The following is a 27,628-nucleotide window of genomic DNA, read 5'->3' on the forward strand; positions in this document are numbered from 1 at the left end:
GGGTATCACTATTAGGCATCACATTACTATTAATATCTGACATTTAAATAGTGCTTGAGGGATGCCTGTGTGGCTCAGTAGTTAAGCATCTGCCTTGAGCTCAGGTTGCGATCCCAGGGTCCGGAGCCTGCTTCTCCCTCTGCCTGTGTCTCTGCCTCTCTCTCTGGGTCTCTCATGAATAAATAAATAAAATCTTTAAAAAATAAAAATAAATAGTGCTCAAAAGGCATACATGCGGAGAGTCTTACAGAGGTGTGGCAAGACAATGTTTGTGTTCATCAAACCAATTTCAGGTTTGTCCCAGGTGGACAGGAAGACTCCATTTCCCAGATTCTCCTGCAGTTGATGGGAGCCGGGCGCTGAGTCCTGTCCCATGGAACGTGGTGGACACAACGTAGGTCATAAAGTCGCCTGCACTATCCTCCACCTGTCTCTTCCCGTTCTGTGGTGACATTGGAAGCCATGTTGAAGATGACAGTGCCCCAAGAAGGAAGGGGCCTTGAGCCCTGAAAGACTGGAGCCCGACTTGGATGGCAATGTGGGTGCAGAAATAAGCATTCGTTGTGCCGATCGACTGACATTGGGATCATTTGTTAGAGCAGCTAACCTTCTCTAGACAGACTCGTGGACGTGCAGAGAGTTCTCTGGTGTATTATCTCGGACTCTGAGCAGAGCCCTGGGAGTCTGGCAGGGCCAGTACTGTTCTCTCTGTTTTGTTTTGTTTTGTTTTGTTTGGTAGTTTCCAGGTTGAGAGCTCTTAACCTCGGCCCCATCTTGCCTCTCCAAACACCCCGGAGGCACTCGTCCCATTTTACAGCTGGGAAAATGAGGCTCAGAGGGGAGAGGTGATTTGTGTATGGCCAAGAGCTATTGGAGCAGAGTTTTCTCTTTGCCAGATGCTCCTCTTCTAAAACTACATGCTTGTAGGTGCCCAATTCATCTGCTTACCCAGAAAAGGGAGAAGAACATACGTCTGTCTCTGTGTGTCTGGGCTTTGAATGCCAAAAGCCAATGTGTTGAATAGTTGCCTGGGAAAAAAGAGTCCCCGCTCTCAAGGCAGCTCAAGATCCACTCTTTGATTTCAGACCATTTGGGGCTGTAGTGATATTTGGCAATTTCAGCTCCGTGTTGGCCCCATGATCCCAGACAGAATCAGATCTCTCCCAAGCCCCTCATAGGATGACTGCCTTTTCTCTCCTCAATCTTGGCTGCATAGAAGAACCACCCAGAAATCTGTAAAAAGCACCAATGTATAGCCCACCCCAAACCACTTTAAATCAGATATCTGAGGGTAGGGTAGGGACTAATACTGTTTTTTGTTTTTTTGTTTTTTTAGGAGCCCTCCCAGAATAGTCTAATGGATAGTTAAGTCCTCCCACCTGGACCTCATGGACTGCCCTGTCTAATGAGAATTACTGTCTTGGGTGATATGCTTCGAGTTCCGGACAATTGACCTATTAGTCATAGAAAGAGTCAAGGGCTCAGACGTTCAGAGTCCACAGAGGACAATCATCCCTGAGTGTAGGATGAAGGTCACAGGGTCAGAATGGCTTCTCCCTGGCTATCACCATGGTGGGAAGAGATACAAAGAGTATAATTGGAGAAAGCTGATTTTTGTTGTGGCTGTTTCTTAGCATATTTTGCAATAGGGGTGGCATTTGTTCAGAAATGTGACCCTGGGACTCAGTAGACACCAGTGCTGTAGCTCTCCTGGGGTCCAGCCTTGACATGAATAAATCTTCTAAGATGGGATGCCTGAGTGGCTCAGTGGTTGAGCATCTGCCTTCTACTCAGAGTATGACCCTGGGGTCCTGGGATCAAGTCCCGCATCGGGCTCCCTGCAAGGAGCCTGCTTCTCCTTCTGCCTGTGTCTCTGCCTCTCTTTGTGTGTCCCTCATGAATGAATGAATGAATAAATCTTAAAAAAAAAATCTAAGATTTTTCCAAGCAGACCAGTCTGGGTCACCCCATACCTACTTGTCATAGTTCATTTTATGTGGGATATTGGTTTTCTTCCTGCCTTTGGACTGGAACTACACCATCAGCTCTCCTGGATCTACTGCTTGCCAATGGCAGATCTGGGGACTTGTCAGCCTTCAAAATAATGTGAGCCAATTCCTTATAATAAATCTCATTCTATGCATGTGTAAACGATAGGATACCCCTACTAACACACCCATCAGAATGGGGGAAGTCTCGGAAGAATCATCAAAGTTAGTTCTTCCTCAGCCTTCTTCTGCTCAGGAGTGGAATTGGGGGTGGTGGTGGACGTGTCCATCCAGATGCAAGGGTTATAGGGACACTCAGGTCCCTTGGTACACACAGAATTATTGCCAAAGAGGTTGACTTTGTAATTCCCAAGGGATGTTCCCCTCAATCTAGAGTATTGAAAAGAATCACCCTTTTCTATTTTCTGGGTGTCAGCCATCCGAATCAGCATCCCCTCCCTTGGAAGGAAATGGAAACTTACCAATAAACTCTTTCTGGTCTGTTCTCTTTTAAAATCACTATAAAATCACTAACCCCAGGTTCCATTTCTTCATGCTGTGGCCTTTCTCTGACCTTGGCCCCTGAGCTAGGGTCCATCCTCCCAGATCCCATGAGTCCCCACACATCGATCACCTGGACCTCATGGACTGCCCTTCCAACCAGACCTGAGGACTCATCCGGGGGTCCCCTGGTGCGCAGACAGCTGTCTCAGCACCTCAGCCGCTCACTGAAATCTAGGCTCAGCCCTCAGACACGCCATCAGCTGCAGTAATGTGGCTCACTTTTCTTCCATCCCACGCCGGACCTTCCTACCCTCATGGAACAAAGGCTCAGATTGTTCTAACAATGTTTGTAATCATGGCCCCTGTTGGCAGGGATGGCAAAGTAACAATAGCTTTGGTGCTTTTGCAACATTACTTTTTTGCAACCCTCAGGATAAATACCTTACTTTTCAGGTGCCCCTCTTCTTAACACTATAATGACAGAACCCCTTAGGGCTATAGGAAGGTGGGAAAGGCTAATAAACATTTGTAATTTGGGGAGACAGCCCGTAAAACTGCAGTTCTGATCATGATGGGAAAAGTTCCCTTCAGAGCTCTCAGGGATCGACTTTTGGGATGTTTCCTTCTGCCCATTTGATTTGAGTGGCTGGGCAGGCAGGGTGGGGAGTTCATCCTTCACGTCTCTGGTGGTGGATGTCTGTGGTTTCTCCAGAGATCTCTCCAGAGATCCTCCCTGCTTTGTCTGGGTCTCGGAATGGGCACAGGACCAAACTGGCCAGTAGACTCTCCCTCCAGGTGAACCCCTGTGCAGATGATGGTCAGCAGGGAAGAATGCGTGGTGCGCTCTCCAAGGTCACCGTCTACCTCTTCCTGTCCTGGTGGCAAGTCCACTCCATTCTCTGCCTTTGCTGGTGCCTGAGGCTTCAGCTGTTCCTTCAATGCTTGGCCACTCTTTACTTTTGAAGATTAAACTTACCATATGGGTTTCTACTGCTTGTACCCAAAGAAACTTTATTGGCATACCTCTCTTCCTAAAACACAGCATGGTGTGCACCTATTGTTATAATTAAAGTCAGTGCAAAATAAATTGGTTTTGAAATATGTGGAATTTCACCATGCTGGTTCCACCCCCCTCCTCCCAGTGCAAACCACAGATGGTTAAAGACAACCTGGAATATCACACCAGGATTCACGGGCTTGCCTCGTTCAGATGGAGCTGCTTCTGGCTGGGTGAGGCTTTATGACAATGGATATGTGTAGAAAGGATGCGTGTCTTAGGGATGGTAACAACCTGGTAGCTGCATCTGCCTTGGGTGTGCTCTCCCCTCAGGATAGGGCACAGGGTCTAAGCTTCATGAAGAATGCTCTGGAACTTTGTGGGTGACCATTAGGTGATACACATCTTGAGGGAAGGGCCATCTCTCCTTGCTGTCCCAGATTGATAAAACATGAAGAGTCTGGGTTTTGGAACGAGCTAGATCTTGGTTCTCATCCTGGCTCTGCCACTTACTAGCTGTGTAGCTTTGAGTGAATTACCTAACTAACCTCTTTGAGCCTCCATTCCCCTTTCAGTAAAACAAGGACAATTACATTGATGCTGTACCCCACGAATCCTTCTGATGTCTGCACAGAGCAGTCCACAGTGAAATCACTAAGGGCATGGTGCTGGAGCTAGATGGCTGGGGTCAAATCCTAGTTTGACCAAACAGTATCTATGTGGCCTTGAGAGCAATACCTGTCCCCTCTGGGTCTCACTTTCTCCTTCTGCGAAATGGGAGCAATGATAACATCTATCTCATGGGGTCTTTATGAAGACTAAATGAATTAATATTTACTCAAGTGCTTTTATCACTACTTGATGGATTGTAAGCACTACAGAGGTTTTTGTTAAATAAATGCAAGCATTCGGTGATAGATCTTGAGTATTATTGTCATTATCCCAGACGTCTAGTTCAGTGACCTGCAAGCAGCTGGGGCTCATACAAGAGTGTGAATGTCCACTTCTCAAAATGTTCTCATATTGGGGCAGCTGAGTGGGGGGATCTGGGTGAAGGTGAAAGTGGTCCTGCTGGAGGCATTCTCATCTGCAAGGGAGGCTTTCCCCGTGATCCAGCCAGGTGCACTAGACCCCTCTGGCCCCGATTGTACTGACCTGAGCTCTCCATGGGAGCCTGGGGTTATGTGTGAGGAGGATGTGGTTGTCTCAGGCAGCAGAATGGAAAGTAAAGTGGTTGTCTGCACAGAGGTGGTTCTGCAAAATAAGAGGCAGTTAGCGTAAGTAGTGGGAAGATACAGAAAGTATATTTGGGGGAATGGAGAGGCTCCTAGGGGACCTAGGCTTCTAGAACATTGGAGGAAAGTCTAGATTTATTTAAGAAATTCTTCTGTAGTGCTGGCTATGTGCCGGGCATTCTTCTAAACACTTAAAAACTATCAGCTCTTTAATATTCGTATTAACCTAATGCGGTAGGTACTATATCCTCCCCCATTCTATGGATGGGGAAATTGAAGGACAGAGCGGTTAAACAATTATTTAAGATCAATGAATGAGCACTGAACTCAGACCAGCTGGCTCTCGAAACCATGCCCTCAGTCATAATCCCTGGTTACCTTGCCATGACCTCAGTGGGAGGGACCCACTGAAAAGGAACTCTGAACAAATCCAAGAACAAATGAATAAAGATATACCTAAGAGAGCTAATTTAAAGAGAGAGAGAGAGAGAGAGAAAGAGAGAAAGAACAATAAGAAAGCCTTAGGAAAGGTAAATGTCATATATGCTCAATGGAATAAAATATATTGTACTTTGAATAATGGTAGCCTATTGAAAATTCTAGAAACAAATATTAAAATGTGATATACCATTGGCAATGATTAGATAAGATAGCATACATACATACTATATATATGCATATGTTGGCATATTTTGTATATATGTATTGCTACAAATATGTGAAAAATATGAACCCTATCACACACGGTTTTCTAGGGAAATAAAAAATGACACAAAATGCTCCAGAAGAGTTAGGAAAACTGCTTGTGTTAGTGATCAGTGAAGAAATAAAGTTGTCAAAGAATTAGCTCTTAAAAAATGATATATGTTGGGACATCTGGGTGGCTCAGTTGGTTAGGTGTCCCACTCTTGATTTTGGCTCAGGTCATGATCTCAGGGTGGTGAGATCAAGCCCTGCATCAAGCTCTGCACTCAGTATGGAGTCTGCTTAAATCCTCTTCTTCTCTCTCTCCCTCTACCCCTCCCTTACTCTCTCACACATATACACTCTCTCTCTAAAATCAATCAATCAATCAATCAATCAATCAATCTTGGGACATCTAGGTGGTTCAATGGTTGAGTGTCTGCCTTCGGCTCAAATCTTGATCCTGGGGTCCTGGGATCAAGTCCCACATCGGGCTCCCTGCAGGGAGCCTGCTTCTCCTATGTCTCTGCCTCTCTCATGAATAAAAAGAAATAAGTAAATAAATAAATCTTTTTTAGGAAAGGTGATATTGTGTCTCAGATGGTTCCTTTGATAAATTCTCTCAAACTATCAAGGAAAAATGTTAAGCTATTTCAACTCTTCAAAAGCATAGAGAAAGAAGGCAAGGTTCTTTGAAAAAAAAAAAACAGCTTATCCTTGATAACAAAATCTAATAAGGATCGTTTAAAAAATAGATGAAGCACTCCATACCCACCCACTGAAATAGCTACTTAAAAAAGAAAACAACAGAAAATAACAAGTGTTGGCTAGGATGTAGAGAAATTAGAGCCCTGGTGTGTTGCTGGTTGGATTTCAAAATGGTGCAGCTACAGTGGAAAACAGTACAGTGATTCCTCAAAAAGTTAAACATAGATTTACCATAGGACACAGAAATTCTGCATCTAGGTAAATACCCAAAATAATTGAAGATAGGGACACAAACAGATACTCACACATCAATGTTCATGGCAGCATATTCAAAATAGCCAAAAATTGGGAACACTCCAGATGTCCATCAACAGATGAATGGGTAAACAAAATGTGGCGTATCCATACAATGGAAAATTATTCAACTTTAAAATTGAATGAAATTTAGACATGTGCTATGACATAAATGGGCCTTGAAAACATCATGCTAAGTGAAATAAGTCAAGCCTAAAGGACAAATATTATATGATTCTATTTACATGAGGCACTTACAATAGATTCACAGAGATAAAGTGTAACAGGAATTATCAGGGGCTGTGGGAAGGAGGAATGGGGAATTACTATTCAGTGGGTACAGAGATGATGAAAAAATTCTGTAAACGGACAGTTTACATTATGAATGTCGTTAATGACATTGAATCTGTACACTTCAAAACGGTTAAAATGGAAAATTTTATGATATGTATATTTTACCACAATGAAAATTAAATATTGAAGGTATAAAATAAACATCACTGATTGAATTCAATGAATGAAAATTATAATGTATTCTGAATAATTCTAGATGGGATCGATAATCACAGAAAGGGAATATTAGAATGTGATGTATCATTGGTAATGATTAGAAAAGATAAAAAGAACCACTGCTGCCGAGGATATGGAAAGATTTGCTCTGTCATACTCAGTTGGTGAGAGTAATAATTGATGTAGATTTTCTGGAGGTAGTTGGGCAATAAGCATCAAAATTCAAAATGTGTATACTTTTTGTACAAACAACTCCACTATTAGGAATTTATCCCAAGGAAATAATTGGACAAGTGCATAAGTAGTGTCTACAACAATGTTTATGGAAACATTGTTTATAAAGGGAGAAAAACAGAAGAAACTTAAAGGTCCAACTACAGAGTGTAAATTAAGCAAAGTAAAGTTACCTGTGCAATGAAATACTAAGCAGACATAAAAATGATGTATTTCCACATTTACTGAATTGAAAAGATTTTCAGAAGTACTCATTTTAAACACTAGGTAACAAAAAGTTAACACATTTTTAACACATTAATTTTTTTTTAATTTTTATTTATTTATGATAGTCACAGAGAGAGAGAGAGAGAGGGAGAGAGAGAGGCAGAGACACAGGCAGAGGGAGAAGCAGGCTCCATGCACCGGGAGCCCGATGTGGAATTCGATCCCGGGTCTCCAGGATCACGCCCTGGGCCAAAGGCAGGCGCCAAACCGCTGCACCACCCAAGGATCCCAACACATTAATTTTTTAAAAAATATTTTATCCATTTGTTCATGAGAGACACAGAGCGAGAGAGAGAGAGAGAAGCAGAGACACAGGCAGAGGGAGAAGCAGGCTAGATCCTTCGGAGCCCGACATGGGACTCGATCCCGGGCCTCCAGGATCACAACCTGGGCTGAAGGCAGCACTAAACTGCTGAGCCACCTGGGCTGCCCCACATCAATTTTAAAAAGTAGATTTCTAAATTCGTTCAGATGCATTGCAAAAAGTCAGGAAAAACTAAACAACAAAATGTGACATTGGAGATCCTGGCTCTGGTTAACATGGAATAAGTACACTCTACTCTAACTCTCTCACTTGATACATCTAAAAACTCTGGATGGTATACATGGAACAGCTGAGGATTTGGAAAAACAAATGGTAGCAGACAGAATGGGAAAGAAAGCCAGCATGTGAACAATCTGGCAATGAATTTTCTGCACTTACTCTCTTCCCATTATACCCTGGCCTGGACACAAAGATAGCCTGAAACTCACAAGTGCACACATAGGGCAGACAGAAAGAACTAGAAGAAAAGCCTTCTCTTTCTGGTCTGTGGAGAATAAAAAAAGGTGAGGTCCCCAAAGGATTGGAGAGATGGGGCGATTTACTTTTTCTTTTGCATTTTCTCCCTCTATATCCCCCAGGCAATCTTGTAATAGCAATAGCAGCAACAGTGGTGGCCTTGCAGGTGCCTACAATTCTGAAAAAAGAGAAAGTTTTCCCTCTGACTAGAGGAACTACAGTTCCAAGGGCATGGGAAGAATCCTTAATGCTTTCTTCCTTCTATCAGAGGAATACCCAGAAATAACAAACAGAAGATGAGTAATAAAGTGGTAGTCCTGAATAAAAAAAAATATCAATAGCTATATGAAATGTAAATGGTCTAAACGCATCAATTAAAAGACATAGATTATCAGCATTAAAAAAAAAATAGAACCAACTCTATGCTGTTTACAATAAATTTACTTCAAATATAATGCCACAGGTAAGCAAAAGAACAATAAAAAATACTCCTGACTATTAATCAAAAGAACATTGAAGTCGCTGTACTAATATGAGACAAAGTAGAGTTCAGAGCAAGGAAAATTACCAGGAATAAGCTTCCAATTACATTACATACTGATAAAAGGGTCAATTCATGAAGAAGCTACAACAATCCTAAACATGTATGCACCTAAAAACAAGGCTTCAAAATACACAAAGGATAAACTGATAAACTAAATGATAAGTAGTTTAGTCCACAATTATGGTTGGAGATTTTAAGAATCTTTTCAGTGATTGATAGAATCAGCAGATGGAAAATCAGGAATGATAGAGATAAACTGAATAATAATAAAACCAACTGAATTTAACTGGCATTTATAGAACACTACACAACAATAGCAGACTATGAATTCCTTTAGAGTGCATATGAAACATTAACCAAGATAGACAATACCTTTGGTCATAAAACAAACCTTAATAAGTTTAAAATAATTAATTATACAAAGTAGGTTGCTAATCATAATGAAATTAAACTTGAAATCAGTAACATAAAGATAATTAGAAAATCTCCAAATAGGAGGAGGGGCCAGATGGCGGAAGAGTAGGGTCCCCAAGTCACCTGTCCTCAACAAATTACCTAGAAAACCTTCAAATCATCCTGAAAATCTACGCATTCTGCCTGAGATTTAAAGAGAGACCAGCTGGAAGGCTACAGTGAGAAGAGTTCGCGCTTCTATCAAGGTAGGAAGACGGGGAAAAAGAAATAAAGAAACAAAAGGCCTCCAAGGGGGAGGGGCCCCGCGAGGAGCCGGGCTGAGGCCGGGGCGAGTGTCCCCAGGACAGGAGAGCCCCGTCCCGGAGGAGCAGGAGCTGCACCAACCTTCCCGGGCGGAAAGGGGCCTGCAGGGAGTTAGAGCAGGACCCAGGAGGGCGGGGATGCCCTCGGGCTACCTGGGACACTAACAGGGACCTGCGCCCCGGGAGAGTGCGCCGAGCTCCCTAAGGGCTGCAGCGCGCACGGCGGTACCCAGAGCAGCTCGGAGGGGCTCGGGCGGCGGCTCCGCGGAGGGGGCTGCGGGGCAGGAGCGCGAATCCAACAGCGCAGGCCCCGGAGCACAGGGCGCCGGGACACAGCCCAGGATCCGGCCTCCCCCCGGGACAGGCAGAGGCCGGGAGGGCCTAGGACAGCGAGGACGCTCCTGCCCCGACCTGAGCAGATCAGCGGCCCCGCCCCGGAGCCTCCAGGCCCTGCAGACGGAGAGCCCCGGAGTGACTGCAGGAGCTGACTCCAGGTTCCCAGAGCTGCCGCCTGCCACTGTGGCTTCCTCCCGGGGCCTCACGGGGTAAACAACCCCCACTGAGCCCTGCACCAGGCAGGGGCAGAGCAGCTCCCCCAAGTGCTAACACCTAAGAATCAGCACAGCAGGCCCCTCCCCCAGAAGACCAGCTGGACGGACCAGTTCCAGGGGAAGTCAAGGGACTTAAAGCATACAGAATCGGAAGATACTCCCCCGTGTTTTTTTGTTTTGTTTTGTTTTGTGTTTTTTTTTCTTTCTTTTTGATTTCTGATTGCTTCCCCCACCCCCCCTTTTTTTCACCTTTCTTTTTCTTTCTCTTTTTCTTCTCTTTTTTCCCTTTTTTTCTTCTTTCTCTTTTTTATTTTTCTTTTTTCTTTCCTTCTCTCTCTCTCTTTTTCTTCTTTTCCCAATACAACTTGTTTTTGGCCACTCTGCACTGAGCAAAATGACTAGAAGGAAAACCTCACCTCAAAAGAAAGAATCAGAAACAGTCCTCTCTCCCACAGAGTTACAAAATCTGGATTACAATTCAATGTCAGAAAGCCAATTCAGAAGCACTATTATACAGCTACTGGTGGCTCTAGAAAAAAGCATAAAGGACTCAAGAGACTTCATGACTGCAGAATTTAGATCCAATCAGGCAGAAATTAAAAATCAATTAAATGAGACACAATCCAAGCTAGAAGTCCTAATGACGAGGCTTAACGAGGTGGAAGAACGAGTGAGTGACATAGAAGACAAGTTGATGGCAAAGAGGGAAACTGAGGAAAAAAGAGACAGACAATTAAGAGACCATGAAGACAGATTAAGGGAAATAAACGACAGCCTGAGGAAGAAAAACCTACGTTTAATTGGGGTTCCCGAGGGCGCTGAAAGGGCCAGAGGGCCAGAATATGTATTTGAACAAATCCTAGCTGAAAACTTTCCTAATCTGGGAAGGGAAACAGGCATTCAGATCCAGGAAATAGAGAGATCCCCCCCTAAAATCAATAAAAACCGTTCAACACCTCGACATTTAATAGTGAAGCTTGCAAATTCCAAAGATAAGGAGAAGATCCTTAAAGCAGCAAGAGAAAAAAAGTCCCTGACTTTTATGGGGAGGAATATTAGGGTAACAGCAGACCTCTCCACAGAGACCTGGCAGGCCAGAAAGGGCTGGCAGGATATATTCAGGGTCCTAAATGAGAAGAACATGCAACCAAGAATACTTTATCCAGCAAGGCTCTCATTCAAAATGGAAGGAGAGATAAAGAGCTTCCAAGACAGGCAGGAACTGAAAGAATATGTGACCTCCAAACCAGCTCTGCAAGAAATTTTAAGGGGGACTCTTAAAATTCCCCTTTAAGAAGAAGTTCAGTGGAACAATCCACAAAAACAAGGACTGAAGAGATATCATGATGACACTAAACTCATATCTGTCAATAGTAACTCTGAACATGAATGGGCTTAATGACCCCATCAAAAGGCACAGGGTTTCAGACTGGATAAAAAAGCAGGACCCATCTATTTGCTGTCTACAAGAGACTCATTTTAGACTGAAGGACACCTACAGCCTGAAAATAAAAGGTTGGAGAACCATTTACCATTCAAATGGTCCTCAAAAGAAAGCAGGGGTAGCCATCCTCATATCAGATAAATTAAAATTTACCCCGAAGACTATAGTGAGAGATGAAGAGGGACACTATCTCATACTCAAAGGATCTATCTCCAAATATTGGGATATTAAACAGCAGATTTCTAAATAATCCATAGGTCCCCAAAATAAAATAAGTGGGAACACTTCCCAACTCATTTTTGGAATGTAGCAACTCTCCTGCTATCAAGACCAGATAAAGATAGTACAAGGAAGATAGACCAATATCTCTTTACAAACATATATGAAAAAAATTCTAAGTAAAATATTACCAAACAAAGACCAGTAATATATAAAAAGAACAATGCATAACAACCTAATGGGGCTTATCCCAGGGATGCAAGACTGGTTCAATATTTGAAAGTCAGTCAGTGTAATCTAATTTATTAAAGATTAAAAAAGAAAAACCATATACTCCTATTAATTGATGCAGTAAAAACACTAGAAAAATTTTAACATTTATGATAAAAACTTAAAATAAACTTGGAATATAAGGGAGCTTCATTAATCTGATAAAGGGTCTCTACCAAAAAACCTTCCAACTTACATAATAGAAAAAAACTGGATATTTCCCCTCAAAGATTAGGAAGACAAGGACAATCACTGTCACCACTTCTATTCAACAAATCAACAAAAGTTGGAAGTCAATGTAATAAGATAAAGACAAAGAAGAAAAAAAAAAAGGTAAAGGGGTATACAGACTGGAAAGGAAGAAATAAAATTATTTGCAAATAATATGACCCTATTCACAGGTATACATAGGAAGCAGGTAACATATGTAACAGGTATAGGTATACACAGGAAATCTCTAAGAATCTAAACACACACACACACACAAATCTCCTAGAGCTAATAAATGAGTTTGCCAGAATCACAGGATATGTCAGCATACAACATCAGGCATATTTATGTTAAAAATGAACAGCTGGAAACCAAAATTTAAAACACAATGCCATTTAAAACAGTTCCAAAAGGGAAAAAAGAAATACCTAAAAAAGGGAAATAAAGCTACCAAACATGTGGGATCTGTACAATGAAAACCACAAAATGCTGATGAAAGAAATCAAAGAACACAAAAGTAAATGAAGGCACACACTATTTATGATCTGGCAGATCCAATATCATTGAGATGTCAATTCTCCCCAATTGATTTATAGATTTAATGTAATTCCAATAAAAATATCAGCAGATATCTTTTTGTAGATAGAAGATAAGCAGATTCAAAAATTTCTAAAGAACTGAAATAGCCCAACAATTTTGGAAAAAAACCCCAACATTTGAGGATCCATCTCCCTATTTTAAAAACAACTATAAAGTTAATAGTGAAGGACTAGGCACAGATCAAAGGAACAGAATAGAGCATCCAGAGATAGACCTACATGGAAACAGCCAATTGATTTTTTTACAAAGTTGCAAAGGCAAGTCAATAGGGAAGGATAAGTCTTTTCAACAAATGGTCTGGAACAACTGATCATCAATATGCAAAAAAACCCGTAAAGTACCTCAACTTAAGTCCCACACCTCAAATCAAAGTGAATTGAAATGTATCACAGAATGGAGTGTAAAAAGTTAAAACTATAAAGGTTTCAAAGAAAACATAGGGAAAAGTCTATGTGACCTTGGGTTGGAGAAAATTCTTACATACGATACCAAAAGCATGATCCATAAAGGAAAAAAATTGATAAATTGGACGTTGCCAAAATAAAAAAACTCTGGCTTTGCAAAAAGTACCTTTAAGATATGAAAAAGACAAAGTACAGACTTGGAGAAAACATTTTCAAATCACATATCTGACAAAGAACTCGTATCCAGGATATATAAAGAACTCTCAGAACTCACTAGTGAGAAAACAAATAATATCCCTAAGCAGGAAAAAAATATTTGTTTAAACAGATAGTTGTTCCAAAAAGATATGTGGATGGCAAGTAAGTACAAGGAAAAAAAATGCATGTTATTAGTCATCAGGGAAATGCAGATTACAACTGGGAGATACCACCGTACACTATTGGAATGACTATAATTGAGCAACGACAATACAAAATGCTGGAGAGATGTAGAAGAACAGGAAGGCTCACACATTACTGATGGGAATGCAAAATAGCACCACCATTCTGGAAAACAGTCTGACAGTTTTTCATAAAGGTAAACATCACTTACTATGTGATCCTGCAATCCCAGTCCTACCTATTTCCTGCAGAAGAATGACAACTTCACACAAAAACCCGTTCATGGGTGTGAACAGCTCTGTTCATAATGGCCCCAAATTGGAAATGACCTAATGCCTTCAAGGCTGAATGGACAAGCAAACTGATATATTCACATAGTGGGATACTTGCCAATACAAAGAGATGAACTATTGTTACATACGGTGACACGTGTGAATCTCATGCTGAGTAAAAGGAGCCAGAATCAAAAGCTTACATGCTGTATGTTTCTATGAATAGGACATTCTAGAAAAGGAAAAACTATAGGGTCAGAAAATAAGTCACTGTGGTTATAAGGGATCCGGAGTAGGGAGAAGGGTTGACTCCAGAGGGGCAAGAGGGAATGTTTTGAGTTATGGAACTGCTCTGTATCCTGATTGCGGTGATGTTCACTCAAATCTTATGTGTGTTAAAACTCACAGAAGGGTCTAGCAAAAACACTCAATTTCACTGTAAGTAAATTTTCTTTTCTTTTTAAAAGACTTTATTTATTTATTCATAGAGACACAGGCAGAAGGAGAAGCAGGCTCCATACAACAAGCCTGATGTGGGACTCGATCCCGGGTCTCCAGGATCACCCCCCGGGCTGCAGGCAGCGCTAAACCGCTGCACCACCGGGGCTGCCCTGTAAGTAAATTTTCTTAAGTAATTTTCTTTCTACATTCTTAAAAAAAAAAAAAAAGCCCACACCCTAATTTGTAAGTGGCATCACGTGCTTATATGCCTAAATAGTTTTTTTTTTTTTACCAAATTCTATAATTAACCAAAACCAAACCAAACCAAAACAACAACACCCTCCCCCCCCCCCCCCAAAGCACTGCTCATTTGGTGGCAGATCATTTACACATGTAAGTGAGAACACACCTGAGGAAATAGGGTAGGAAAACCACTGACATTTCAATTTACACCCTTCTTGGCCATTTTAATTTTTAACACTTAATGCACGTTTTAAGTTTCTAAAAGCACAAAAGCCTCTACATCGGATGACCAATTTATGGAAAATACAGAATATATGGACATGTACCACCAGGATGCAAAACCCAGACTCTGAGATCCTCTACAGGACAAACATCCTGTTCTCTTTTAACAGATAAATTGCAAGGAAAAGAGGGTGGTAGTGAGAACAGACATGAAAATGAATGGTTGGTGGGGGCGATGGCTAGGAATTCACAGGGATTTAAGAGACTTTATCATTCTTGTTTAGATCCCAATTCAAACCATTACAAAAAATACTACGTTTGAGGCAAGTGGGAATTTAAACACTACAGAAGTTTGGGGGGAGGGAGATAATAGTATTGTAGTTATGTTTGGGGAAAAAAGTGCTGTCATCTTTTTGAAAATTAAACTTTTAGGGACACCTGGGTGGCTCAGTGGTTGAGCATCTGCCTTTGGCTCAGGGCGTGATCCTGGAGTCCTGGGATGGAGCCCCCAGTCGGGCTCCCTGCAGGGCACCTGCTTCTCCCTCTGCCTGTGTCTCTGTCTCTCTCATGAATAAATAAATAAAATCTTTTTTTTTTTTAAAGTTAAACTTTCAATTTTGAGATCATTGCAGATTCACTGGCAGTTGTAAGAAGAGATCTCAAGCACACCTCACATGGTCTGCTCGGCGATGGCATCTTGTGAAACCACAGGATGGTATCATAACCAGGACATTTGACGTTAAAACTCCTTATTCAGATTTTCCCAGTTTACGTGCACCTGTGTCTTTTGGTACCTGTGTGTGTGTGTGTGTGTGTGTGTGTGTTATCACTCACCCACGGGTAGTGGGATCACAGGTAATTTTCACTGTGATGCATTTCTGCATCTTCCAATTGCCTAAGATTATATCTGACCTTATTTTTATTATAGAACTGATGGCACATATTTGTACGTTGTGAAACCCAGCCATAAAACGGACACCTGTGAGCCCACCACCCAACTTAGGAAGACTGCCAACACATTGCCCACACATTGTGTGTGTTAACTTAAAAGAAGGGTAACCTAGAAAAAAAACCCCAAATGGTAAAACTATGTAAATAATTGCCCTTCTCTCCCTTCCTGGGCGCCTGTGTGGCTCATCCCTCCAGCTCTTGAGGCCAGTCTCCTCCTCTGTAGGATGAGCATCCAGGAATGCCAGTTGCAATGTCAAACTGTTACCTGACAACATTTTGAGAAGGGGCTGGGTGTAGAGATGGGGGACCCAAAACTCTACCGGGGAGAGGAATGTGTTGAGCATTCGTGATGCTCATTTTTTCTGAAAAGGCTCAGCGGCGTGTTTTTGTGGGTGAGACAAGACATGGAAAGCTGAAGGAACTGTGAAAGAGCAAACACGAAGATTCAACCAACAGATGGGAGTGTGTGGCCGACCCTCGATGTTCCTAGTCTTGGGGGGCGGAGCCAGAAAATGGCAACGCTGGGTGGTCCAAGCCGACCCTGACTCCAGACCCAGTGGTTCAGGGAGGCCGAGGGAAGCTTCCCACCTGTTGCTCAGGATGTTGGATTCCCAGGCCCCCCTGTGTTAGCTGCGCTTAGGAGTGATCATGATCATCTCTGCCCAACCCGCGGGACCCAGCTGCCATCACCTCTGGCTCGGGTCGTGGCCATTCCCCCAATATGTCCCCCTGCATCCACCCTTTCCCTACAATCTAGTCCTTGATTAAAGACTTCCAATGGCTTCTCTGAGATCTTTGAATAACTCCCCGCTCCTTACCCGGCCTAACTCCGGCCTCAGCCCCAGTGCACCATCTCCTCCACTTCTCCCTCTGGCTCACCAGGCTCTCACTCATGGCTTGTGTTGTGTTGCTCGCACTTGCCAGAACCCAGACCTGCCTCAGGGCCTTTGCACGCCTCTCCCTGGACCGCCCTTCCCCACAGCTGGCTCCTTCTCAAGACTCAAGTCTCATTTTAAACATCACCTCCTTAGAGAGCCCTTTCCTGGTCAAACTTAATCTAAAATAAGCCCACCCCCTATGCCAGGGGATAACTCTAGCACATTCTTTCATTTTATTCAGAGCATTTATCAGGGTCAGACGTCTCCCTGTGTCATGATTAACTTACTGGGCGACTCAGTGTGTGAGCTCCACAAACACCGAGCCCCTCCTGCATCTACTCACTGCAGTGCGTTCAAGCACCCCGGGGAGTTCCAGCACCACGTAGACGACGAGTAAACATTTTGATGGAACAAGAGGGAAGCACCTTGCCCCCCAAATCACATGGCTCATGAATGATGACACCACAGGGCTAGAGCTCAATCTCACTTGGGGGTTGTGAGGTCACGGCCACTTCCGTCACCCTCCTCTGCAACCCCTTCTTCTCTCCAAACCCTGCAGGGCACCCTCTGCCCCAGTTGAAATGAAAAAAACCCACAGGTAAAACTTCTGTCTGGGTGGAATCCGTGGAGAAGGAATATTGAGCAGCCTCAAAGGGAATGAAAATGCAAAGATACAGATTAAAAGAGGAGTGTGCATGTCGCAGGACTCACTGGGCAAAGCTGAGGCTATTCTAGAGCTGGTTTTCTTTTTTTTTCTCTCTCTTTTTTTAAGATAGTATTTATTTATTCATGAGAGACGCAGAGACACAGGCAGAGGGAGAAGCAGGCTCCCTGCGGGGATCCCAATGTAGAACTCCATCCCAGGACCCCGGGATCACGCCCCAAACCCAAGACAGGTGCTTAACACCTGAGCCACCCAGGCACCCCTGTTTTCTTCATTAACTGTAAAAATGGTAAGAAGTATAAACTGTCAGTGTAGGAAAAGCCTCTTTATCCATTTTTCTATTCATTCGTTGGTTCACGCGTTCGTTCACCAAACATTTATTCAGTGCTCATATGGGTTTGCACAGGGGTGGGAGATGCTTTGTACCACCCCCTTGCTCCCCTGCAGGTGGGGGGGGCCTCTGTGATCTATTTCCTGCCTTAAGGGGCTGTTGACCATAAGGTGGTGGGGAGCCCTCAGGGGACAAAGCTTGCACCCAGACAGGAAATGGAAGTGAGCCGAAAAACCCGAAAACCTGGGTCATTCTCAAAATGCATCATCACCTGACTCCACTTCAGGATGACATGTATTTCGTAGGAAACGAAGCTGGCCTGTTTTAGCCCCCAAACATGTCTCTGAAGGTTTTCTCGATGAATCTCAAGGGGGGGTTGGTGTCATAGCACATTGATGCACGCCTGCTGAAGATTTCAGGGGCTGTCCGCGGCTGACAGCAGCCTCCCTCCAGATGGCTTCTCTTGGAATAACTCCCCACTCCTCACCCTGCTGAAATCTGGCCTCATCTGCCCCAGGACACCTCAGCTTCACCTCCTCCCCCTTCTCTCTCAGGCTCCAACCTCATGACTCCTGTTGTGTTGCTCCCACTTTGCCCGGACCCAGACCTGCCTCAGGGCCTTTGCATACCTCTGCCTGGATCACCTTTCCCCACAGCTAGCTCCTCCTCAATCCAAAGATTTCAGGGGGCTCTCTGCAGGAGACAGCAGCCTGTATCCTACCCCAGCATGGCTCGTGCTTTCTAGCTCCTCGGGTACTTGTCCCATCTCAGCAGTGAGGGTGCACTGTGCACATAGTGGGTGAAAGTGGGGCTACCATCGGGCTGACCATTTCAGACTTTTGGTAATCTACCCCGCTGGGGAGGGGGAGGCTTTGTGAGTCGTCCATCCAGAGAGGCACTTGCTGTAACATGTCTGCTCAGAGGGGATGCTTCTTTCTGATTCCAGCAAAGTCTCCCCTGTGTTGGCAGCAGCCCTATCTCAGCCATCTCTGCTCTTCCAGAAGGCTGGGAAGCCAGGTAAGCACATGGGATTGTCTTGTAGGTAAAATACAGAAACAAACAAAGCCTGAGAAACAGATCTAGGAAAAGAGCAGGAAGCTTCTATCCACCGACATGGAACCTCAATTTTGGGCTGCTCAGAGGCCCTGTGGCTCTCTTTCTAGTTCCTGGCAGTGTTTACAGTAACCAACATCACTGGGCCAATCAAAGAGGGTGGCTCAGCCGCTTGAGCATCTGCCTTTGGCTCAGGTTGTGATCCCGGGGTCCTGGGATCGAGTCCCAGGGAGCCTGCTTCTCCCTCTGCCGGCGTCTCTGCCTCTCTCTATGTGTCTCTCATGAATAAATAAATAAAATCTTAAAAAAAAAAAAAAAGAGCATCTGTGGAACACAGTAGAGTCTGGGGAGCAGAAATTGTGCAAGGACGTGGGAATCAGACACAGTCCTTGCCCTTCAGCCTGGGGCCCCACCAGTCAGTGACGTCATAAGGACGGCAGTGTGGCCCTGGCTGCCACGCTTCAGGCCCACGATCAGCACGCTGGCCTTCTCACGGACTCATACCCACAACACGCCTGACAATGAGCCCGTTTCACAGATTCACACCGGAGCCCTGGTGTGACACGCTCTGCTCAATATATGGATAAAATCCCCCTTTTGATGAAAAACCATATCAATGGTAAATCTAAAAGGTACAAACGGCTCTACAGTGGAAAATGAGCATCCTCGCCCCTCGTCTGGGCCATCAGCTCCCCTCCCCCAGAAGAAGCCATGGCTTTAGGAAATCTGAATCTGTGGCCAACTCTTAAAAAGTCATGTTTCGCATAAAAATCCAGATTTCATGTAAGAAGAGTAACTGGAAGATGTGGCAAGAGTGGGCGGACAGTTCCGCACCGCAATGGCGCTGCGCTACCCCTGCACAAGGGCCACTGCTCCCCCGTGCCTGTGAGCTTGTCTGGGGCATTGTTCCTGCCCCTGCTGGGCCCCTGGAGGCAGACAGGGAGCAATCCATAGGGATGCTTGGCTCCTGTCTTCATGCTCCCAGAGGAGTTAATAATTCTTTATTGATAATAAATAAATAATTAATAATGATTAATTAATATTGATTAATTAATAACAACTCCTCTTTTGGGGGGTGCCTGGGTGGCTCCATCAGTTAGGTGTCGAGCTTGGTTTTGGCTTGGATCATGATCTCATGAGTCGTGGGATCCAGCCCCACGTTGGGGTCTGTGCTCCGGGAGAGTCTACTTGGGACTCTGCCCCTCCCCCACTCCCTCTCTCAAGTAAATAAATAAATCTTAAAAAAAAAGAGAGAGACAGACAGACAGAATGGCTTTTGTGAGCTGGGCGCTGGAGTCACCAACGGTGCTCACGTAAGTCAGCCAATGAACACCCACAGGGTGCCTCTCCACTTCTCTGAGCACCAAATGTGGAGTCCCGTTTGTTAATGGACAGGTTGCCTCTGTTAGAATGGTCCATGAGGGTGGGACTCTATTCACCACTGGGTCCCCACAACCTGACGCTGCTTATACCATTAGAAGTTCCCAGGCATTCGTAGGTGGACAGGACAGGGACAGGTCACTGTCCTCAAATGCTCTCAGGCTGGGGAACAGAAACAAGTCTGTGGGATGCAGCTGGTTGGACTGGTAAAGGAAGCTTATGCTGATGCTTGGAATGCTGGGGACGGAGACCATCGTGTGGGAGGGGGAACCAGACACAGGGGCTGGTGAGGGGGACATCGAGCTCTGTGTCAGAGCTCAGCTCACGTGTCCCCGTCTTGTCCCAGCTCCCCCGGGTCTCGCGATGGCACAGGAAAGAATACACCCACCTCTGCCAGCACTCGGGAAGATTCCCAGCAGCTGGCGTGGGCAGCAGGGAACACAACCTGGGGCAAATCCCCACAACCTGGGAGGAGCCCCCACCCTGGTTCCCCCGGGGCCACCTCTCCCCGTGCCCTGCCCTGCCACCCCCACCCCTGGTGTTCGTTCAGTGTCTCCTCTGCTCCCCAGTTACTGAGCTTTGCTGTGCACCAGCCACCATCCTACAGATACAGGTCCCCAGTGGGAGACCCAATAAAAGGATGGACTCATTCTCTCACTCATTCATTCATGCATTCATTCGGCCCCTTCTATATGTCAGACCCCGTTCTGGGCCCCAGGATATGGCAATAGTGTAAAACAGACAAAAACACCTGCTCTCATAGAGGCCTCGCTCTAATGGGTACGTAGTGAGCGTGCAGGGAATGGATGATAAACTCAAAAATTAAGTCATCTCCGAGCTGACAGTCGGTGCTGGAAAGATAAGGCCAGAAAGGGGGAATGTGGGGTCATCGGAGAAGGTGGGTGCCATGCACAGCCTGGGACGAGAGGCGCCAGTGTCTCTCTCCCTCCACACACGGGACAGATTCATCTGCCTCCAGTATGGCAGGACGTCCTTCCAGGATGCAGGTGGCAGGTTTGCTTGTAGCCACTGTGGAAGCTGGGGTTCCCTGAGCTCAGGGCTCCTTGGCTGTGGTGCACAGCATCCACTTGGCTCCACCTCCCTGCTGCCCACAGGGGGCTTGGGTGACAAGAGCAACCAGCCAACCCGATGCTTATGCACTTGTTGTGCCATGAGCGATCACGTCCTTCGTCCTGGACGCTAGTCTTTATGTTTCCTGCCGGCTAACCGGATAGCTACAAGGAGGGTGAAGTCGTGGACGCCTCACAATTCCCCACGTAGGGGCAATGTCAGAGACAAAGAATAAGTGAGCGGGTTGGGATTCGGAGGGTACTATTCCTTAAATAAAGAACACCAGCAATAAACTGTCCTCAGGGCAGGTGCAGAAACACCAGTGGGTCACTGTTTTGGGGTGACGCACCCCTCAGGACCAACCACAGACCCACAGAGGCGGCTGTAGGGAGGGAACGCAGCTGGAGGAAGCCAACGGGAGCCTGTTCCCAGCTGCTGCCACCCATGCCTGGTGCAGAACAAGGTGCGGGAGACTTCTAGCTACAGGAAGGACTCAAGGTAGTGGGGTGCAGAGGAGGATCTGGGGTGGCCTGGCTCAGGGCCAGTGTTCCAGCAATGAAGACTCCAGCTTCTGATGATCCCCTGTCCACGCTGGCACCCTGACCCCCCCCCACCCCACTGGCGGCTCCTAGGCCTGGCTGCTTGCACAGAACCCCCCATGCACCCTCCCTGCTGCCATCCCCCCAGGCCTACGGCCCCGGAATGAAGACAGTTTCCCAGGGTGGTAGCTCTGCTGCCCACCTGTCCTCCACCCCCGACTCTGGTGTAGAAAAGGGGACCTCCCCGCCACCGGCCCACTTCCTTCTCTGGCCACCACTGCTGCCTCAAAATGCCCTGCGTTTGGGGGGGGGGGGCAGATGCTAATTCCAGTACTCTGACCTTTAGCTCCATGGAGAGAAAGTTATACTTGCCCAACAACACACCCAGTTCTTTGGCTCAGAGCGTGTGATCAGGGGCCTCACGGTAGAAATACAGAGCTCTCAGGCCTCAGCCCTCAGCCCATGAGGCCCACCTGGGCTTTCCAGATTCCTGAGGCCCCAGGGCACGGGGGACTCTGTGCCCAGCTTCCCCTCCAGTGTCTGCTCCTGGCTGGGAGGAAACACCTGTATGTGAGGGAGCCAGTCTGGGGTTGGGGGGGAAGGAGACCATTGTTCTGGGCGGGAGGGGGTGGTGGTGGGGCAGTGGGCAGGGAGTCTGGGAGGAATCTCACGGGGTGTGCATGCAGACCAGGAAGCCCCGGGGGGCCAGACTCACAGCCACCATATTAACCGAGGAGCAGGACACCCCCTCACCCCGACCCCGGGGTGGGGTGCTCTGTGGCTGGGCTGGTGGCATTTGGTGCTGGACAGCCTGGGTCCTAATGTGGACATCTTGAGCTGGTTGCTTAGAACCTTTGTGCCTCAGTTTCTCTACTTTAAAGGAGAGCTCATGATAGCACCTACCCCAGAGGATTCCTGCCAGGGCAAAATGAGACGATGCTCATGAGGAAGGGAAGGTGCGGAGCAGGCTTGTGCCAGCAAGCCCTCCCTGAGCTCCATGCTTCCCCAGCCACACGGAGTGGCCAGCTGGCTTTTCCCATGATCCCCTCCTTTTCACCCAGTCCTGTGGGTTTGCACACCTTGCTCCCCACTGGGACGCCTGCTGGGTTCCCTCTGCACACAGACCCTCCCTGCCCCTCAAGGTTCAAGTGCCACCTCCTGCAAAGCCTCCCCACCCACCACCTGGATCCCAGGCCCAGGGGCACCTGCGTACCCGCCCCCCTTCCCCGAGAGCACTCACGCCCTTCACTTTCTGTTGGTCACTCACGCTGCGTCTCAGCGCCACCCCAGCTGGCCGGCTTCTCCGCCACGGACACCAGGCCTTGCTCGGCCTCTGGCACCAGCTGCACAGGTAGACGATGCTCAATTGTGTGTGTGTGTGCCGGGGGGGTGGGGGAGGAGGGGAGGTGTGTGTGGAGAGAAGCGGCCAGACCAGCATGATCATCCCCTAACTGTCCCCGGGAGAGGGATGGACAGACAATGTCCCAGAAGGGGTGCGGAGGGGACCAGAAGACTGACTGTGTCCAGCGCCTTGCTCCCCTGCCCTGCGAGCCTTGACAACTCGCCGCATCTCTCGGCTCAAAAATGGGCATGAAAACGTGTATCCAGCCCCCCTCAGATTGATCAGGAGCACCCACTAGACAATGGAGTGTCCTCTGTCGCGCCCGGTGGATGTAATCGGTTATATCATTATTGGTACTTAGAGGATTTGGGGAAGAAAGAAGGGGTCCATCCTTTCACAGGTCCTGGGTCCCTTCTTCTTGTGAAAATGAGTTAAATGATCTTAACTTGGCACAGGGGTTCCAGGAACCACGTCATCTCAGTACCCCTTCTCAGAAAGCCTGGGCCTTGTATACCTAAGAGTCAGGGGCGCTCCAGCCCCTCGAGGGCTCCCTGCCAGCATCCCTCCTCCTGGTGCCCCTATCTGCTCTGCTTGGGTCTGCCTCTCCTGGCTTCCTCCCTGGACGCCTTACCCCAGCCAGCACCTACCTTGATTTGGGGTGAACTGGGTCCCCTAAGTCTGCCGGTTGGCTCCCCACGGCCCTGCCCAGGGAGGCTGCCCACAGGAGAACCTGATGTCTTGGAGGAGCCCCAGTGAGCGTCTTTAGTCTCCACTGGAGCCTACAGATTTGCAGAGAAAGGCCCAGTGTCGCACAGGCCCGACTCTTTCCCCTCCTCTTCCTTCCCCTTCCCCGTGGCCTTCAAAGCTCCTCCCAGAACACATCCTGTAGTGAGGCTGCTTTCTGCAGAAGCTCTGCAGTCACCCACTGGCACTGGAGGTTCTTTATTTTGAGGAGGCACCTCCATAGAGTCCCTCCCTGGTGCTGATGGGGCCTCGACCTTTCTCCTGAACTCCAGACATACCAACCACTCTCCATGCCTGGACACTGGACAGCCAGGGGTCATCCGACATTTCCAGCTCAACGTGTGCAGACCAAGCTCTCTTCCCACTGCCCCCCCCCCCTCCTTGAATCCACCTCTCTGCTCCTCATCTCAGAAGCAGACACTTGGGTGCCATCTTAACACCTCTCTCTCCCTCACCTGTTCCATCTAAACGGAACCAAGTCCTAGGTCATAAATCATCTCCTTTCTCTAACCCCATGGCTGTCACCCCCTCATTGGGCCACCATTGTCCTCCTCCTGAATGACCGTAGAAGCCTGATCTTGCCTCCACCTCCCAACCAAAGGCCCCTCTCTGGTGCTGAAACACAAATCTGATCACATTGTGCCCCAGTACAGCCTTCAGTGGCTCCCTGCTACCATCAGGGTAACAGCCAGACTCCTCAGTGTGACTTGCAAGGACCGTCTCCACCTGATGGTTCCTGATCCCCAAGACCAGGCTTCATCCCATCAGTGGACCCTTCCCAGGGGTCCTGGACACCTGCAGCTCTGTAGTGGTCCAGGCGGCCCCTGAGCTCTAGGCCCACGCATGTGCAATGGGGTCCCCTTCAGTCCTCCTCGGGGTTCTAGCAGAGAAGAGAGAAAACACAAGTCAGAGAGGCAGAAAGAAAGCAGAGTGCCGTGAAAACTGGAGGAGGAGAAAGTGTCAAGGACATGGGGGTCAGTGGTGTCGAAGACTGCAGAGAGGACACAGATGAGGAACACGACAAAAGCATTTGCTGACCTCAGCAATTAGGAAAGAGCAGTGCCAGGGAGCAGATCACCCCCAAGGTATGGACCTGTTGGCTAGCTCCTCACATTTTTTTCTTTTTCTCATGCTTTGAAGCCACGCAATATTTTTGGAAATCTTCAACACACGTCTAGACCTTTGAAAAGCTCACAGACACTGTGTTCTCAACTGATTTGGCCTAGTGGTAAATGGCTCTGGAGAGAGACAAATCATTGACAGCACCATTTGAGCAGCTGGATGCAGCCATGCCTGAAACCCTGATGCCTGGATCTACTCCTAATTGTTTGACTACATGACTCAATGAATTCTCTCTCCCACCTTTTTTCAATAAGACTGTTTGAGTTGGATTTCTGCTACTTGGGTTTCTCCTTTGCAACCAAAGAAATGACTGATCTTTTTTCTGCTGGGACTTGGGTGGGTTCTGCTCCATCGTTCTCATGTTGCAGAAGAGGATACTTAAAAGAAGAAGAAGAAGGAAGAGAAGGTGGGGGGGGGGGAGGAAGGGGAGGAGGAGGAGGGAGAGGAGGAGGAGGAGAAGGTGAAGAGTCCAGAAATTTAGATCATTTGCTCCATGGCTCAGTCTCCCTGCCACGTGTACTTCTTCTCCACACTGCTTCATGTGACCGGAATCATATTCTACCTCGTATCTTTGTATTTGGGTTCTCAGATCATGTGTCTGCCTCATCCGTCCACCTTCCCCCAGTAAGTCCTGGGGAGGCAGAGGCTAGGTCTATCCATCACAGGATAAGAAAATGTTTGGCTCATTAAGTATAACAAATGGATGGATGGATGGATGGCTGAGTGGCTGGGTGGGTGGATGGCTGGGTGGGTGGGTGGATAGTTGGGTGGGTGGGTAGGTGTGTGGCTGGCTGGCTGGCTGGCTGGCTGGGTGGATGGTTGAGTTAATGGGTAGATGGGTGGATGGGTGGATGGCTGGCTGGTTGACTTGCCAAATGGCTGGCTGGCTGAGGGAAATGAGCAAGTCCAGGACAGGCTAAGGACCAGGGACTCTGCCCCTGCAGGTTCAGCGCTCAGCAGCAGCCAGGCAGTGTGGCCATAGTGGGCAGCTCCCTCTCCTTATCAGCTTTGGCCCAACTGAATCGGAAATCACAAGCTGACATGGGCCTCCTGTGGTCTCCTGTGGCCTCCTGTGGCTGCACTCTCCTCTTTCAACAGCTACTGTCTTGACTGCTGCACTGGGTGTGGTAGCCACGAGCTGCCTGGTGACCGTGGACAGCCCCAGAACTGTCCCCTGCAAGCCGCAGCTGTGTGATAGGCAGCCAGGAACAAGAAGGAGTGAAGAGGAGGTGGAGAGGAAGGACGGAGTGCCCCTATCTGTCCCTGTACCATCTTGCCTCACCCAGGGTGGGTGGCACTGCCCATTTGATTGATCCCAGTGATGCCTTGCCTCTCCAGATGCTCTCCTTAGGGTTGAATCTGTTTTTCAGTTGCGCCGTGGCTAGATTTCTCATCTGCATTGTAGGAAGAGCCCCTCCAATCCCTTCTGTTATTCAAAGAGATACTTCGTATTATTTTCAGTCCGTTACTAAGCAGCCAAGAACTTTAAATAAATTAAATTTTTAACTTTTATTAAATATATTACATTAAATCCTCTTGATCCTGTGGTGGCAGGTCGACCGGTGCTCCCTGGAGGACCAGGGTATTGGAGTCAGACAAGACTGTACGCTTTGGATACAAGACACCCAGGGTCACCTTGTGTCCTTGCTCTAGCTCCATCTACCTTCTGTGGGAGCTGTCTTGGGAAGCTCCAGCAGCAAATGCAAAATTCATCAGCTCTTGTTTTTTTTCAGGAATTCACCCACAGAAAATCCTGATAAGCAATTGTAGATCTCACTGGAGATTACAGAGGGAAGACAGCAAAGGTGTGTACACATCTCTTAGCAAATGATCCAAAAATCCTCCGTGGGAAAGACAAATATCATTGGATTTCACTCTCTTATGTGGAAGTTAAGAAACAAAACAGAGGGACAAGGGCGAAGAGAAAGAAAAATAAAATAAGATGACAGTAGAGAGGGAGACAAACCATAAGAGACTATAAAACTCCAGGAAACAAAAGGTTGCTGGAGGGGAGAGGGGTGGGGGATGGGGTAACTGGGGGATGGGCATTGAAGGAGGGCACATGATGTGAGGAGCACTGGGCATCTTGTGCAACTGATGAATCACTAAACTCAACCTCTGAAACTAATTAATACACTTTATGTTCATTAAATTGAATTTAAACTAAAAATAAAAATCCTCCGTGGACATTTCTGTTGTCCAGATGTTCTTCATCCATGCCATGCTGTAGGACTGATGCGCTGGGGCAGGATGGGTGGGGGGGGTCTTCTTTCTCTTCTCTCCCCCAGTAACTCTGAATCACACCCTCCTGGTGCCTCCTACCCAGACTTCTTCAAAAAAACAAAGCCAAGTCCTCTTAGAAGTGCATTCAGAGCACTTCATCTCCATTCTGAACCCTGAGTCCAGTTGTACACCCGAAGCTCACCAACAACACCCAAAACCAGATGGCTCTCTGGTTGGTGAGAAAGCTGCAAGAGGTAAACAGACCAGAAGAGAGGTGTTACAGAAACACATCTTGTTGCATGTGAACGACCAACTCATGGGCCAGGATACTTGTGGAGGTGGCTCACTTGAGTGGTGGGGTGGCACCCGAACCAGAGAACACCTGGTCTAGGGGCTCCTCTTGGCTTCCCAGGGAGGACCCGAGGACCCAGTCAGCCAGAAGCCTGGCCCATACTCCTCGACTCCCATCCCCACTCCAGGAAGACTCAGGTACCCACCTGACACACGCCTCTGCTTCTAGTGAATTCCATCCAGCCCTCAGAGCCACGGCCCTTGTTCCCTGGGTAACATCATGCTCTAGCATAGAGATCCACCAGGTGGGGGCCCTGAAT

The 27,628-nt window shown here is 47.0% G+C and overlaps 1 protein-coding gene across 8 annotated transcripts in view; it reads right to left on the bottom strand.

The window, feature by feature from the left end:
* The window catches only part of PIK3R6 (phosphoinositide-3-kinase regulatory subunit 6), a 59,862-nt gene extending 36,118 nt beyond the window's left edge, over positions 1 to 23,744 (bottom strand). For 5 of the 8 annotated variants that reach the window (XR_005990434.1, XM_041772590.1, XM_041772588.1 and 2 more), the window contains exons 1-3: positions 23,576 to 23,744; positions 22,827 to 22,929; positions 4,645 to 4,743 (exon numbers count right to left, since the gene is read on the bottom strand). Coding sequence is in view for 6 of the 8 variants with exons in the window: in XM_041772590.1 (XP_041628524.1) it covers positions 4,645 to 4,657 (13 nt within the window). In the remaining 2 variants the exon portion in view is untranslated. The remainder of the gene's footprint in view (positions 1 to 4,644; positions 4,744 to 22,826; positions 22,930 to 23,575) is intronic. The other 3 variants (XM_041772589.1, XM_041772587.1, XM_041772585.1) reach the window with 2 other exon arrangements.
* Positions 23,745 to 27,628: the final 3,884 nt, after the last annotated feature.

Source organism: Vulpes lagopus, chromosome 10, assembly GCF_018345385.1.
Source record: "Vulpes lagopus strain Blue_001 chromosome 10, ASM1834538v1, whole genome shotgun sequence".
Classification (NCBI taxonomy): Eukaryota; Metazoa; Chordata; class Mammalia; order Carnivora; family Canidae; genus Vulpes; species Vulpes lagopus.